The sequence below is a fragment of the Protopterus annectens genome, chromosome 1.part2 (assembly GCF_019279795.1).
Source record: "Protopterus annectens isolate FY-2018-M chromosome 1.part2, PAN1.0, whole genome shotgun sequence".
NCBI lineage: Eukaryota > Metazoa > Chordata > Ceratodontiformes > Protopteridae > Protopterus > Protopterus annectens.
The window spans coordinates 710,353,540-710,368,989 of record NC_056727.1 but is presented as its reverse complement, the minus strand read 5'-3'; the positions used below and the strand labels follow the sequence as shown (position 1 = coordinate 710,368,989).

General features: G+C 42.1%; 1 protein-coding gene across 1 annotated transcript in view; it reads left to right on the top strand.

The window, feature by feature from the left end:
* The window catches only part of SPAST (spastin), a 2,490,626-nt gene that overhangs the window by 257,696 nt on the left and 2,217,480 nt on the right, over nucleotides 1-15,450 (top strand). The window contains exon 3 of the mRNA XM_044058595.1: nucleotides 8,635-8,718. Within this exon, the coding sequence (XP_043914530.1) occupies nucleotides 8,635-8,718 (84 nt within the window). The remainder of the gene's footprint in view (nucleotides 1-8,634; nucleotides 8,719-15,450) is intronic.

The window sequence follows — 15,450 nt, the reverse complement described above, 5'->3', positions numbered from 1 at the left end:
GACTGGTAAATGTGATTGTGGCAGGCAGATTCCTTAAAAAGATTGTACTAAAGGCTTTTTTTCCTGAAGCTTTAAGCAGCTTATCTTCCATCAATAACGAAGTTGAAAATGAGAAACGGAGAATGGGAATCACTTCTGGCCAAAGTTTATTCAAGACACACTCCACGCAAATATATATCACACAGTATACACTCTATGTAAAGCAAAAGACATAAACGCTATTGAACACACGTGTTTTCGTCTGCTAAAATCAGACTTCATCAGATGAACTTTTAATTCAATTAACCTCCTTTTATATAAATCTGACCAATGACATTGATAACATAATTTAAGTAATTAGTAATATTCCAATTACTTTTCATGCTTGCTTAAATAAATATACTTCCCTATATCTTAAAATACTATCTTTCATTAAAAATGTTCCACAAATACATACTTCTCTGTTAATTAATATGAGTTTGTTACCCTGCATTTTTTTAAAAAAGTTAAAATAATAAAAATATATATAATTCATTTAAATTCCTTAATGCTCAACTGCCCTCTAGTGGAGATTCTTATTATTTTTTCTGTATCTTCCTGGGATTAAAAACCTTTAACAAAGACCCTTTTTGTTTTACTAAAACCTCTAAGTTGATGTTATGAAATTTATAAACCCACCATGCTAAAAAATAAATATAATTATTATATAAAAATTGTTCTAGATAGATTTAATGTACATATTTGTCGTATCATTTGTCAGTCATTGCATTTTGCAGACAAAGAAATATTCAAATATACCCATACCTGGACGATTGTCTAATTCTTCACACAGAAAGCAAGGACATTCTTTTCTATCATCTGGCCTTTGTTCATAGGGTACTGACATGTCTGGGGGGGGGGTTCACTATAAATGAAAAGAAATCCCACCTGGTACCCTGTCAACAAATTATATTTCTGGGAGCAAGCTTGAATACAACTTCCCAGATGGCTTTCCTCATGCCAGAGAAACGGATACATTTGACAACTTTAAACAAGTGGCCACAAAAACCCAGCTATCTGCTAAGCAAATACTACAAGCCTTGGGGTTCATGGCCTCCTGCATTCTTCTAATTCCATATGCAAGGCTGCATATGAGGAAACTACAATGGTATCTCAAAAGCCTATGGTGTCAACATTCACAAGATCTGGAAGCAAGGATTCCTATCATACCTTGTCTACGCCCAGAGTTCCTTTGGTGGGCAGAGGCCTGCCACCAAAACAGGGGACTACCACTCACATTACCCCTTGCCAAATAAATTTTAACAGATGTGTCAGACTATGCATAGGGGACTCACCTGGCAGGTAAGTGCATTCAGGGCAAATGGAACAGAAGTCAAATGCACCTGCACATAAATCAAAAGGAAATGTTAGCTGTACAGAATGCTCTGACAGCCTTCAAGGACCACATTCTTCCAGGACAACTAATGGTAAAGACGGACAACACCACTGTCATGTGGTACATAAACAAGCAAGGGGGTACACATTCTTGCCCCCTCTGCAGACTATTCCTGCCAGGAAAACTAAATACACTGGCAGACGGACTAAGCAGAAACCTCATGGACCTACACAAGTGGAAACTGGAACCAAGGATTTTCAACATGTTGACAAGCAAATGGAGGAGCCCAGATATAGACCGGTTTGCTTTTCCCCAAAACCATCAACTGAACAAATTTTGCACAAGGATTCCCCACAAGCAAGCCTAGAAAGTGGATGCTCTATCCTTCAGCTGGAAAAACCTATCAGTTTATGCCTTTCCTCCTCTGCTCTCCAAGGTACTACTAAAGATCAAACAGGACAAGCCAAGGACGATTTTAATTGCACCAGACTGGCTTCGCCAATACTGGTACCCACTGTTGCATAGTGTGTTACGCTTGGCTCAATGGCACCTGCCTTTGACTCCCTCCCTGTTGTCTCAACAGGAGAACCAGATTCTGCACCCTCATCTGCAAACCCTGAACCTAGCAGCCTGGCTAATTATATAATCTCTCCTTCACCATCCCTCAGTAAATCAATGATAGATATCATTTTAGAGACAAGGAGGTCTAGTACTAGAAAATGTTATGCTGCAAAATGGAAAAGATTCTGTGCTTGGAACCATTCTCAAGGAATGAACGCAACAGTGCCCAATTTACCTCAGATTCTACAATACTTGACTGAGATGCTTCAGAAGGGCTTGTCTGTTTCTTCCATCAAAATTCATGCCTCAGCCATTTCAGCTCATTATAGTACAGAGCCTCCCCTCTTCTCTCACCCACTGCTCAAGCAGTTCCTCAGAGTGGCCAAAAATTTAAGGCCACCCAGGAGACTCCAACTCCAGCTTGGGATCTTAACCTTGTCTTGGAGAAACTCACTCTTCCTCCTTTTGAGCCAGCTGCTACTGCAGATTTAAAGTTTCTTTCCTGGAAAACAGCTTTCCTTTTGGCAATCACTTCTGCAAGAAGGGTATCTGAATTACAGGTCCTTATGGCAGTGGAACCTTTCGTCATCTTTCATGCGGGCAAGGTGTCCCTCAGAACCAATCCTTCCTTCATGCCCAAGGTCGCATCCAGTGTGTCTCTTAAGCAGTCTATTCATTTGCCTACCTACTATGTTCTTCGTGTTTCACTGTTGGTCATTACATTTGGGTTATCTGCTTGCAGGGTAGCCCTCAGTCAGCCTGATTAACAAAGTCTTGGGTCCTGCACCGGTTGCGGTCTCTCCTTCCGTGACGTCAGGTCGTCAGCGGTATAAAACATGCAGCTGACGTCATTACATCAGTCTTTTTTGCCATGCGGTGCCTGAAGTAGAAGCAGTTCGCAAGTGCCAGTCGGCCAACTCCTGAAATTTTTGTTTTTGAGTTTCAGAACCGAAATCTTCAACTAAAAGCTAAGTACTCTGTTGGGGAAAATTTTACTTGTTCTAAACCGATGTCAGTTAAAGTAAATAATTGCATTTTTTGTGGAAAGCAAATACCTCATAAAGATTTTCATTCGTACTGTATTCCTTGCCTAGGCTTTGACCACGACGTACCTCACTGTCTGTTTTATGCCTTTTTTAAACCACAAACTATCCGTCGTCTGTTTATTTACTCTTCTAAATTTTTTGGTGCTCGGTTCAATTATCCTGATGTCTTCTGTAAACCATCCGACTACCGACATTCTGAAGAAACGCAAAGATAAAGAGAGACAGGCTGCCCAGTTCGTTGGTACTCAGTGAGGCGCTTTCACAGCCCCTGATAACTGCTACTTCAGATTCGCAGGCCTCTACTGCGACCCATTTGGAGTCCGGTATGCCGCGAGATGCTTCAACTGTGGAACCTGCGGATGTCTCTACCTTGGATGGGTCCGGAGCCGCTGTGTAGGCACCGGCTTCTGAGGGTGTATTCAGGCCTACTGACTTGCATATTAAACCGGCGCCATCTTCTTCAAGGCCAATTTTCTCTAAACCCAGAGCTGGCTTTGCCGCTGCAGTTTTGCAGGGCCTTATAGCTGGTCCTAATGCTATATAAACTCCTCCTCCCATCCTTAGCTTTGGGAATCTACCCAAATGTAATGACTGCAACTGTGAAACATGAAGAACATAGTACAGTTGTGTACACTTATGTTAGAGTGTATTCATTGTTGCCGTCCTGGTTACCCTCCAGCTCCCTGACTTCGTCGGGCTATACCTCTTCTCTTCTTTTCAATGCTTAAAAGCCTTTTGGTGTATTTGCTTTTTTGTTTGAGGTATAACCTTGTATATTTATAGAGTTAATTGCTTCCCATTAGGGGGTCACCTGACTTCTGGGGCAAGAAAAACTGATGTAATGAAGTCTGCTGCATGTTTTCTACTCCTGACGTTATGGAAGAAGAGACAGCAACCGACGCAGGACCCAAGACTTTGTTAATCAGGCCAACTGAAGGCTACCTGCAAGCAGATAACCCAAATGTAATGACTGCAACAGTGAATACACAAAATCTACATTTATGGTAAGTGTACACAACTGTACTTTCCTAACCCACAGAACAAAGGGGAACGGATACTGCACTCTTTAGATGTGCACAGACAGCTTAGATTCTACTTGGACAGGACTAAACCTCAAAGGAAATCTGAACAACTGCTGGTGGCAACTGCTGGTGGCATTTGCTGCAGGGACAGAGGGGAAAGCTATTTCAAAACAAACCATCTCAAAATGGATAGGCCACTACAATCATTTCTGCTATAAGCACCATGGAAAACCTATCCCATAGGGCATCAGACCCCATTCAACCAGGGCTGCATCTACCTCTACAGCCTTTCTCAGGGGTGTCCCTAGTAGGGACATCCTAGAAGCTGCTAGCTGGAGTTCTGTACATACTTTCACCAAGCATTATCGTTTGCCAATTTTCTCTAAATCCAGGACTGGTTTTGCCACTGCAGTCTTGCAGGTCCTTATAGCTGGTCCTAATTCTATTTAAATTCCTCCTCCCAACCTTAGCTTTGGGAATCCAGCCAAATGTAATGACTGCAACAGTGAAACACGAAGAACATAGCACAGTTGTGTACACTTGCCATAAATGTAGATGTTGGTGTATTCACTGTCGCAGTCCTGGTTGCCCTCCCTCCTTATGCATTCTCCTAATTCCTTTGGCTATACCTCTACTCTCACTTACTATGCTGTAAAATCTTTTTGGTGTATTTGCTTTTCTGTTGGAGGTATATCCTTGTATTTATAGATTTAATTGCTTCTCATTAGGGGGGCACCTGACATCTGGGACAAGAAAAACTGATGTAATGGTGTCGGCTGCATGTTTTATACCCCTGATGACCTGACATCATGGAAGAAGGGGAAGCAACCAATGTAGGACCCAAGACATTGTTAATCAGGCCGACTGAGGGCTACTGCAAAGCAAGATAACCCAAATGTAATGACTGCAACAGTGAATACACTATTAACATCTACATTTATGGTAAGTGTACACAACTGTATTTTTCTGGTACCCAGAAAAGAAAACTCTTGGTGCCCTATCCTGGATCTGTCAATTCTCAACACCTTTGTGGTGGTACCAAAGTTCAAAATGCTTACACTCCAACAGCTGTTGCCTGTGCTAGCCAAGGACTTCTGGCTGATCACCCTAGACTTAAAAGAAGCTTACCTGCACATCCCCGTAAGGGAATCTTGCATGAAATATGTGTTTCAGGGCAGGCTGTATGCACTATATCAGTTCTCTGCACTTCCCTTTGGCTTATCTACTGCTCCCAGGGTATTCACAAAGTGCCTGGCTCCAGCCATTGCATACTGCAGGCAGAAAAACATTCAAATTTACCTATACTTGGATGATTGCCTGATTCAGGCGGACAATCAGGAATTGCTACTCCAGCAGCTGATATTTCTAAAGAGACTCCTAGCTTTTCTGGGGTATACCATCAACGAAAAGAAATCACATCTGGTACCCAGCCAATAAATTGTATTCCTGGGAGCAAACTTCCCAGATGGCATTCCTCACTCCAGAAAAGCAGGTATGTTTGACAAATTACTTCAAACTCCTGGCCACCCAAACCCAGCTATCTGCAAGAAAAATACTGCAAGCCCTAGGGTTCATGGCCTTATGCATTCTCCTAATTCCATATGCCAGACTGCATATTGAGGATACTTCAGTGGTACTTAAAAAAACCTCTGGTGTCAACATTCTCAGGACTTGGAAACAGAGATTCCGATCATTCTTTGCCTACGGACAGAGTTCCTTTGGTGGGCAGAGGCCTGCAACCACAACAAGGGACTCCCTTTCACTCAATCCCCCTCCACCTAAACCCTGACAACAGACTCATCAGACTATGCATGGGGGGCTGACATGGCAGGCAAATGGAGCCCAGGATAAATGCGCCTGCATATCAATCAAAAAGAAATGACTGCTTTCAAATACCTTATCTTTCCAGGACAACTCCTGATAAGGACAGACAACACCACAGTCATGTGGTACATAAACAAGCAGGTGGGGAACTCATTCCTACCCACTCTGCAGGTTAGCCATGGCTCTGTGGAATACAGCCTTGAGCAACCAAGTGCACCTGCAAGCTCAGTTCCTGCCAGGCAAACAAAATTCACTGGCCGACGGCTTAAGCAGAAATCTAATTTATCCGCACGAGGGGAAACTGGAATCCAGTTAATTCAAGCTTCTAATCCACTGGTGGGGGACACCAGAGGTGGACCTCTTTGTTCCCCCAAGAACCATCAATTGAGCAAATTTTGCACCAGAACTCCCCACAGTCAAGCATGGAAAGTGGATGCCCTATCCTTCACATGGGAAAACCTCTCAATCTATGCCTTTCCCCCTCTGCCCCTCCTCTTGAAAGTATTACTCCAGATCAAACAGGACAGGTCAAGGACAATCCTTATTGCACCAGACTGGCCACACCAGCACTGGTACCCAATTTTACGCAGTCTGACAACGGTGCCACCTTGGCACCTGCATCAGACCCCCCTCTGCTGTCCCAGCAGGAGGGCCAGATTTTGCATCCTCAGCTGCAAACCCTGAACCTAGCAGCTTGGCTTATTCCTTGAATACATCGCCAGCAACCCTCAGCAAACAGGTGCTGGATGTCATCCTTGAGGCCAGGAGGCCTATTACTAGGAAATCCTATTCAGAAAAGTGGAAAAGGTACTGTTCTTGGAGCCAGTCTCCGGGAAAGGACACAGCCGTGACCCCCTTACCTCAAATCCTAGATTTATCTGAGTTGCTCCACAAAAGCCTACCCTTCTCAACCATTAAGATTCATGCCTCTGCCATCTGAGTTTATTACAATACTGAGCCCACCCCTCTTCTCTCACACTCTGGTCAAACAGTTCCTGAGAGGAGCTAACCATCTTATATCCCCAAGGAGAGCTCCCACTCCTGCCTGAGACCTTAACTTTGTACTAGAGAAGCTCACGCTTTCCCCTTTTGAGCCTGCTGCTACAGTAGAGTTAAAATTCCTCTCTTGGAAAACAGCCCTTTTTCTAGCCATCACTTTAGCAAGAAGAGTGACTGAGTTACAGGCACTTATGGCTGTGGAACCCTTCATTATCTTTCATGCTGACAGGGGTTTCCCTCAGGACTGACCCATCATTTATGCCCAAGGTGGTATCCAGTGTGGCTTTAAACCAATCCATCCATTTGCCAACCTTTTTTTCCTAATCCTCAGAATAAGGAGGAAATGATTCTGCACTCCTTGGATGTGCACAGACAGCTTAGGTTCTACCTTGACGAGACTAAACCATTCAGAAAATCTGACCAGCTTCTAGTCCACTTTGCTACAGGGGCAGAGGGCAAGGCCATTTCAAAACAAACCATTTCCAAATGGATAGCACACTGCATCCATTTCTGCTACAAACACCATGGAAAACCTACCCCACAGGGGATCAGAACTCCTTCCACTAGGGCTACCTCAACCTTCTACAGCATTTCTCAGGGGAGTCCCTACAAGGGACATTCTGGAAGTTGCAACTTGGAGTTCAGTACACACCTTCACCAAGCATTACCACTTACCTATCTTTTCTAAATCCAGAGCTGGATTTTCTACAGAAGTCTTACAAGGCCTGCTAGCCAGCCCTAATACTTCATGACTGCCTCCACCCTTCCTCAGCTTTGGGAATCTACCCAAGTGCGATGACTGCAACAGTGAAATACGCAGAACATAGTACAGTTGTGTGCACTTACCATAACTGTAGATGTTTGAGTGTATTCACTGTTGCAGTCCTGGTTACCCTCCCTCCAGCCCCTGACCTGTCTATACTTTCTACCTATCCTTCTTTTTTTTGCCAAATCTTATGGCAATGGTATTTACTTTTTACTGGAGGTGATCCACACCATGTAATTGCTTCCTATTTTGGGGGCTCCTGTCATCTGGGGCAAGAAAAACTGATGGCGTCGGCTCTGTGTTTTATACCACTGATGACCTGACGTCATTAAAGAGGCGACAGCCTCCGACGCAGAAATCCCAAGACTTTGGTGTTTGGGCCGACTGAGGGTAACCTGCAGGCAGATAACCCCGTGTGTGATGACTCTAACAGTGAATACACTCTAACATATACATTTATGGGAAGTGTACACAACTGTACTTTCCAAGGGGCATTATCAAAACTAGTGTGCCAGGGATGCATAGACATAGCCCTTAGCAAAGCTTAGCTTAAGCAGTTTGAGGAGGAAAGGACCAATGTAGTGCATGTCTAGCCCTATTTTAAACAGCACAATGTTATCTGAGCCCAAGGGAGAAGTATTGTTATAGTTTGAGGGCATCTTCCTTGGTGATAATGGTGGGAGCAGACCAGATGGTTCTGTTTGCTTAATACGGTTACTTTCTCTGAGGAGAAGGTTGATTTTGGAGAACCAAAAAAAATATATATGGGATAGCATAGGATGTACAAGTGAACCTTGCACCTGCCTCTGTTAGTGTCCATCAGACCTATTTTAGATCTTCACAGATAAGGTTTCAATATCTGTCTGAGAAATTATGTGAATGCACTGGTTTTAGTCAGTTACTGTTTACTGTTGCAGTGATTCCTCAAAGATGTCCTGTAATTGTTAGTCGTTACACAAATCTGTCTCATTAACAACAGATTAGATAAATACTACTGCTTGGCACTATGCAGTGCTGCCTTCGTGAACTTGGAAGACCTTTCTTATATTTTCTTGTTCTTAGGGGAAGAGTCTGATCGGGCCAGACGACTTCAGGATAAAATGAAGACAAATCTGGTGATGGCTAAGCAACGTCTACAACATTTAGGTGAGAATTTATGAAGATTCACTTCATTTTTGAGACTTTGGACTAAATCATTGTAAACTTGGAAAAAACTATTGTGTTGTTGAAGCTACTGGCAATAAAGTCTGAAACTTCTACTGTAGTATGCTTTGCTGTTGTGTATCTGATGGTTGACGTGATTTGTATTGAACCTAGTAACGCTGACATCATAACATCGAATCTCAGAATGCTGGAAACTCAAAACATTGTAATACCGAATCCTGAAAGTCCCTACTGCTTCAGACCCTGGAACAAGTGCTAACATGGGTCACTAACTGTGAGGAATCCTGAAGTTTGGAATACTGTTTTCTACGTGAATTTCAACGTTGTGATGCCAGTGTTATCAAGTTCAGTACAGGTCACACTGAGCATCTGATTGTTTTGTATAAAGTGTTGTATCCTGCACATTTTTTTTAAATGTGCTGTAGCTTAAAGTGCTTAAAAATGTGTGAAAAGCTGTCTTAACAAAAGGAGAAAAGAATGATGCATCTTGAAGGAGGAATGAGTTTTAAAATTGACCCTATATGTAGGTGCAGGGGGAACATGCTTCTGCATATTGGAAGTTGCACCCCCAATGTGAATGTAGGATTTGAAATTAGTTTGTATTTTTTTTATTTTTAATGGAATTTAAGTGGATGTTGCTTTCTTTAAGGTTAATAGCTATGACCACTAAATTGTTAGTAAAGGCAAATGTCCTGTGTTTGTCATAGTTGCAGTAGTCACTCTAGAGAACTTTAATGTGGACTGAGGTCCCTTCATTCAGGCAGACTTGCAAAGCGTGGCACTCTTCCCCTACAGCCACACTGTCACCTTACCTTAGAAGCCTTTAGGTACCTGGTATGTAACTGGTGTCTGTCCCTCTTAAAAAGAAAGAGAAATGAGGCCAGAAGGAGAACAGATTATCATTTGGCGGGTGACCCTTGGTCTGTGGACATTGACTCCACTGAAGACCCCAACCACTCCCCCGTCCATGAAATTTGCAACATTTGAGGTTTCTTGTCAGCTTTACAAATGTCCTGTTAGCTCAGTATCACAACTAGGCAGCAGGCAACTGACACCAACCAGATGTTAGCCCCTGGGGAGTGTCTGGCTATTAAGCATGGCAAGGGCCCTGTGCCATTGGTTAATGTAACAGAAGATGTTTGAACTTGCAGAAAGTCACAATTCATAGATGCCTTCCCTCCATTTCAGAGATCACTGACAGCCACTTGGTATGATAAGACCTAGACATAGGAGGCACAGGCCTCTACTAAACCAAAGCTGCTGCCTTTGTGGTCTGTTAATGAGATGCAGGGTACACAGGAGTGAGCCATAAGGCTGGGATGTAGATAGAAATCCAGTGCCAAGAATAGGAGTTTGTTATTGCATTAACATTTTCTCAAGATCCTTACATAACTTATAATGCTCTGCTGACTGTCCCTAATGATTTCAGAAAGGTGCACTAGAATTCATTGCAAATGCATATCTGATGCCTTTATTGTTTAAAATTTTAATAAAAAGTCTTGTACCACAATGATAACTGTGTTAAGCAGTGCCTTCAGTGAGAAAGAGCTCTCCACAGTTCCTTTCTAGAAAAGATTTGAGCTAAACGGTTGGCTTGGATGAATACTTGGTCGCCTCCTGTAATAAGAATCTGGTTCCCATTTAATGCAATTTATGCAGCACTTTTGTTTCCTCTTGGATTACTGTTACAGGAGACCTGTGAAATGTCCTTGAAAAAGGTGAGCTGTCCATTTTTGTTGGACCCACAACACACACAGCAAATGTAATAATTGTCTATGGTCGAAGCTAAGCTAACATTGAAGTCCTACATGTTTCCACTGCTCCATTGTGCATGCACAGTTTACATAGTCATTATTTTTAAAATGTTAACAAACCGTGGCTCTATATCCTTATCATTTTCAGGATTATTCCCCCAGAAATGCAGAACATGATTTTCTCAAAGCAGCTGACAAGAGGAAGATGTATTCTTTGATTACATCCTGAAAGAGTGCTTTAGCATTTTGCTTTCCCTTTTAATCTAGGCTGTTGTAGGTGACAGTGTGGCACAGACATGTGAGTGTGTGTTCAAACTTGGAATGGAGTTCTGCTTCTTTGAGCTGTTAAACACGATTAACTACAAATTTTCATGGACTTGTTCTTTGGAGGGTGTGTGTGTGTTTTGATGGTATAGCTAAAAGATGTTTTCCCAAGAATCGCTCCATACGCAAGTAGTTTCAACACCCTTGTGAAAGTTTGTTGAATTACACTGCAGCATGCTGAAATATCTGCTTAACCCAGATTGATTAACTTTTTAAGCTGTACTGTACTCTGGCTTGTTTAAGTTATTGACTCTGGGCATTGTACTGGTCATGGAGAGATCTAAACATTTCAGCAACATCTTATTGTTCTTATAGTTTTAATGTTGTTTCTTGGTCTGTTGAAACTATTAATGAATTCCTGTTGACCCTGTATCAGTGTCAAGCTTCCATGCACAGTGCATTCATCTAGTTTGTCACAGTATTATTGGGTCTTGAAGAATCTTAAGTTCATAGGTTGGTACTAGGCTATCTGCCCTAGAGGCCTATACAAACCTAGCCATAACAAATCCCTAGATATTTTGTCCCACAATATTTACATTCCTGGACCCCTGTCTAGCTGGGCGACTGACGTGATGCCCAGGGTGAATTTCCTATCTCCCATTAAATTCTCAAGGTTTATTTTGAAGAGGGCCAAGGAGGCGTTCTGCTTGACATGTATGGGCAGTCTATTCCAGAGTATGGGGAGTCACTGGGTCAGGAACCTATCCCTCTAGCATGTTTTGTTCATTGTAATAACAAGGTTTAGATCCCTGGAGCATGTGGCTCTGAGGGATTGGAATTTCTTTAAATGGAGCTCAGGGTGTGAGATGGCCTTGTATGTTAAACAGAGATCGCCTTTGAGTAGACTGTCAGGGTATACCTGGAGTTTTTTTTAGACGGTCAGCATAGGGCATCTGCTTTAGGCCTGTGATTCTTTTAGTGAGGTATTTCTGCAGCCTTTCCAGCTGTTGCAGATGTCTTGAGGTACATACCAAATGGGGCGTCGTACTCTGTAATGGGTCTGCAGCTGTTCTTGCAGTTAATTGTGACCCTGGTCATGTGGCCTTGACTTAGTTTTGAGTGACATGGGCTGAGTATGTATGAATGAATGTGAATGTCGACTTTAAAGAATCTGATCAGCATCTGTAGAGGTGAGGTTGCAGGACGGCAATGGTTCTGAACCCAAGTAGCTCCAGAGTCCTTGTCACACAGTAGTCTAAGGCACAAAATACAGAAAGTTCCTCAAAACTGAATATATATTGCCCCACTTCCAATTTTAAGCAGTTTCCTGTTCTGCAGGGGACTACTGTGAGTAGAATAGGGCAAGTGGCAAACTTGGCTCTCATTGATGCTGTATTGCTATGTTCACAAAATAACTATTATAATAGCCAAGTAAATCGCATTCCATTTTCCAGTATTGGCATGATTCAGTTAACTTGTCTCCCTCACCTCTGATTTAAATTATGCATTTACGTTTTTGAAAAATTAATTGAATGGTACCCTGTTTTGCAACCATGTTTGAAACAAGATGTCACCTCTGTGTCAAAGAAATATAGTAGACATGGTCACAGTAGGAACTGATGGCATTTGAAGCACTTTGTACTCTAACTGGTTTAAAAAAAAAATAAACTTGTGCTGTTGGTTACAAAGCTATGATTGTCGTAGTGCCCAGCCTTGGTCAGGATCACATTTTTGTTTTGGTTGTATGTTGTTTTACATGCAGTTATCTTCACTGAAGTATAAAGATACTTTTTTGTTGCTTTAGTTTTCGCTGACTAGTTTCCTCTGTTGGGCTGCTCATTCCTCTTGGGGCAAGATCTTTTTGGCACACTTGTTCTCTTAGGAGCAAGGGTTGAACAAACCAAGAGTTAGTGCTGTCATCTACTGGGGATTGGGATTTTCTTTATTTTCCTTGCTCCTTACCCTTCCCTAATAAACTTTCTTTTGGGAAGATGTGCAGTGGGCAGTAGTGTGGCTGTCGGCCATTTCCATGGGTGAAGTAAGCCTTCAGAACGAGCATATTGTGCACATTCATGTGGTCTGCTCCAGACAAAATCGGTGTACTTTGTGTGCACTAGAAATCCCTATCCTAAAGGTGGATGGAAAAAAAGCCTTCAGTTCTGTGCCTCCCCAGCAGGTGCTCAAGTTGTTAATCCAGTTTGGGTTGCCTGGGCTGCAGTTAATTTAATCCCTTTATGCCAGCAAATCTGGTTACACTAAATATTAATTCTCTGCAAGACCACTTGCAGCATTGACTTGGAACGTTTTAGGGGGCAGCAGTCTTTGAGTAACTTGCCCCAGCATCTTGAGTCACTTTGATAGTGATGCTGTGCTAAGTTGGAATTGAGCCAGGAGGAAAAACTGATCTTAATACCACAGTACATTTAAGTTTATTCATGCTGTCTTTTTCCTCTGGGATAACTTTGAAACCTTAATTTTTTTTGTTGAGTAGTTCATTTTATGGATTTTGTGGAACGTTTAGCTTGCTTGCACAGTTGCTTGGCTTGACTGTATTTCATGCTGGTTCACACTTGCTTGACAGTTTTCTTGCTGTTTTATTGCCTGAGGTGGTTTCCCCACATGCTGACTACATTGGCTTGTTTTGTTTGAGTTTGCTGTTGGATTCCATCATCCAGTTACCAATCTTCATTTGGTAACTGGCTGTTGGATTTAATTCAGTATTTGGTTATCTGATCGGTTATCGGAGTCTCTTTTGCAGTCATTTGTTATACTGTAGATAATGTCTTTGAAAACATTCAGTTGACATCACTGAAGTGTTTAGTTACGTCCTTTTAAACTTTTTTCATTTTGTATTTTGGAGGTATGGTCTGAAACCAATGTATTTGAACTTTTGTTTCTGTTCTGATTTGATTTATTGCATTGCATAGTTTGCTTACTTTATGAAGTGCTTAGGAATTAAGTAGTGCAGTACAAACACAGAACTATGCTTTTGAGGATCTGTTGTGATGCCTTTTTACTTGTATGCTTTGAGGGTTTGTTGTGATGTGCCTTTTGTTTGGTGTTAGAAAAGTCTTTGTGCTATACAAGACCAGTGTTAAAATACTCTGCTCAGACTCTGATTTGGCAGTGCTGCTGCTAATTACTTGAGTTTTTGCTTTGTTTTAAAGAAGTAATGTTTGTTGTTTTGGCAGGTTTTCTGTTCTGTCACCATTGTTTAGCATTTGACAGATATCCATGGTGATCAGTGCTGCAGTAGCAGCTATATATGGATTATATCTTGCTAAGGATATAACAGCCAGCTTCCAAAGCTTCAAGATACCTTCCTCATGGCCAGATGGCTGAAGCTGAGTAAAAGTCAGGTTTGGATAAAAAGTCCTCGAGCTTTCTTGTCCCCAGCGAGTGCACACCTCTGTGCTGTCGAGGACTGATGGTCAGCTAATTCTATTACATTGGTGGGCAGATATGTTCCCTTAAAGGGAAAAAATACTTCCACTTTCTTCTGTATAGTAACTTTTAAGGTAGGAAAAATACTTTTGTACACTTTCAGAAGTGAGCATCTTTTATTTTTTTTTTTTTTTTTTTTTTTTTTTTTTTTTTTTTTTGTGTTAAGGTGTTAAAAACTGTTTCAAACTACTTTTCTTGTGGAAAATTATATTACTTTTTGGGTCTGGGGTAAGTGGTTTAAAGTGATTTTTTTCTGGGGGGGGTTACTTTATTTTTTTTCATGTTGCCCGTTTTATCGAATATTGCTGTTAAGCTTACTTGGGAACCGGTCTCCATCTGTGTGTGACTGCTGGAACATACTGGTTTCTTTGTGAGTTCTTCAGCCACAAAAAGATTTAGTCTTTGTCTTACCATAGCAGGCTGGTAGTTTGCCTCAGCCGTGGTTGGGTGGCACTGCTGTGGCCAGATCTGGTTCTTTGGGTCACTCAATTTTCTTATGAAGCTGTGGTGTACTCCCTATAGCTACACTGAGACGAGGGTTAGATAGGTATCTGTGGCTGTTGGATACCATTAACAAGTAATGGAGAGTCACTCGTGTTGGTTTTGAGGGAAGGGGCAGGGATAGTGTGTCTGCTTAGGAGGAATGCTGTGCCAATTCGTAGGGAAGTTGTTACTGGCAATTCTGGATCTGTTTCCTCAGAATTTCGTGTAAACAAAAAAAAAAAAAAATAAAATAAACAAGTCTCCTGATGTTCATCGTGTTACCCTGCTGCAGTCATCACACTTGGGTTATCCTGTCGTCAGGCGGTCCCGCAGTCGGCCGGATTTCCAAAGTCTTGGTCCGACGTCTGTTGCTGTCACCTCATCCCTGACGTCAGTGTGCCAGGGGTACATATATTGCAACTGACGCCATTTTCTTTAGTCTTTCTTGCCGCGCGGTGCCCGAAGCAGTTCACAAGTGCCGGTCGGCCGACTCCTGAGATTTTCGATTTCGAATTTCAGACCGAAGTCTTCTATAAAGCTAAGTACCCCGTTGGGGAAACTTTTCTTGCTTCAGACCGATGTCAGAAAAAGTTAACAATTGTATTTCTTGTGGGAAGCAAATACCTCATAAGGATTTTCATTCTTATTGTATATCTTGCCTAGACCCTGATCACGACGTCACCTCTTGTCATTTTTGTGCTAGATTTAATAAACGCACTATTAAAAGACTATTTGATTTCGCACAACACTTTTTTGGCAGAAAATTTAA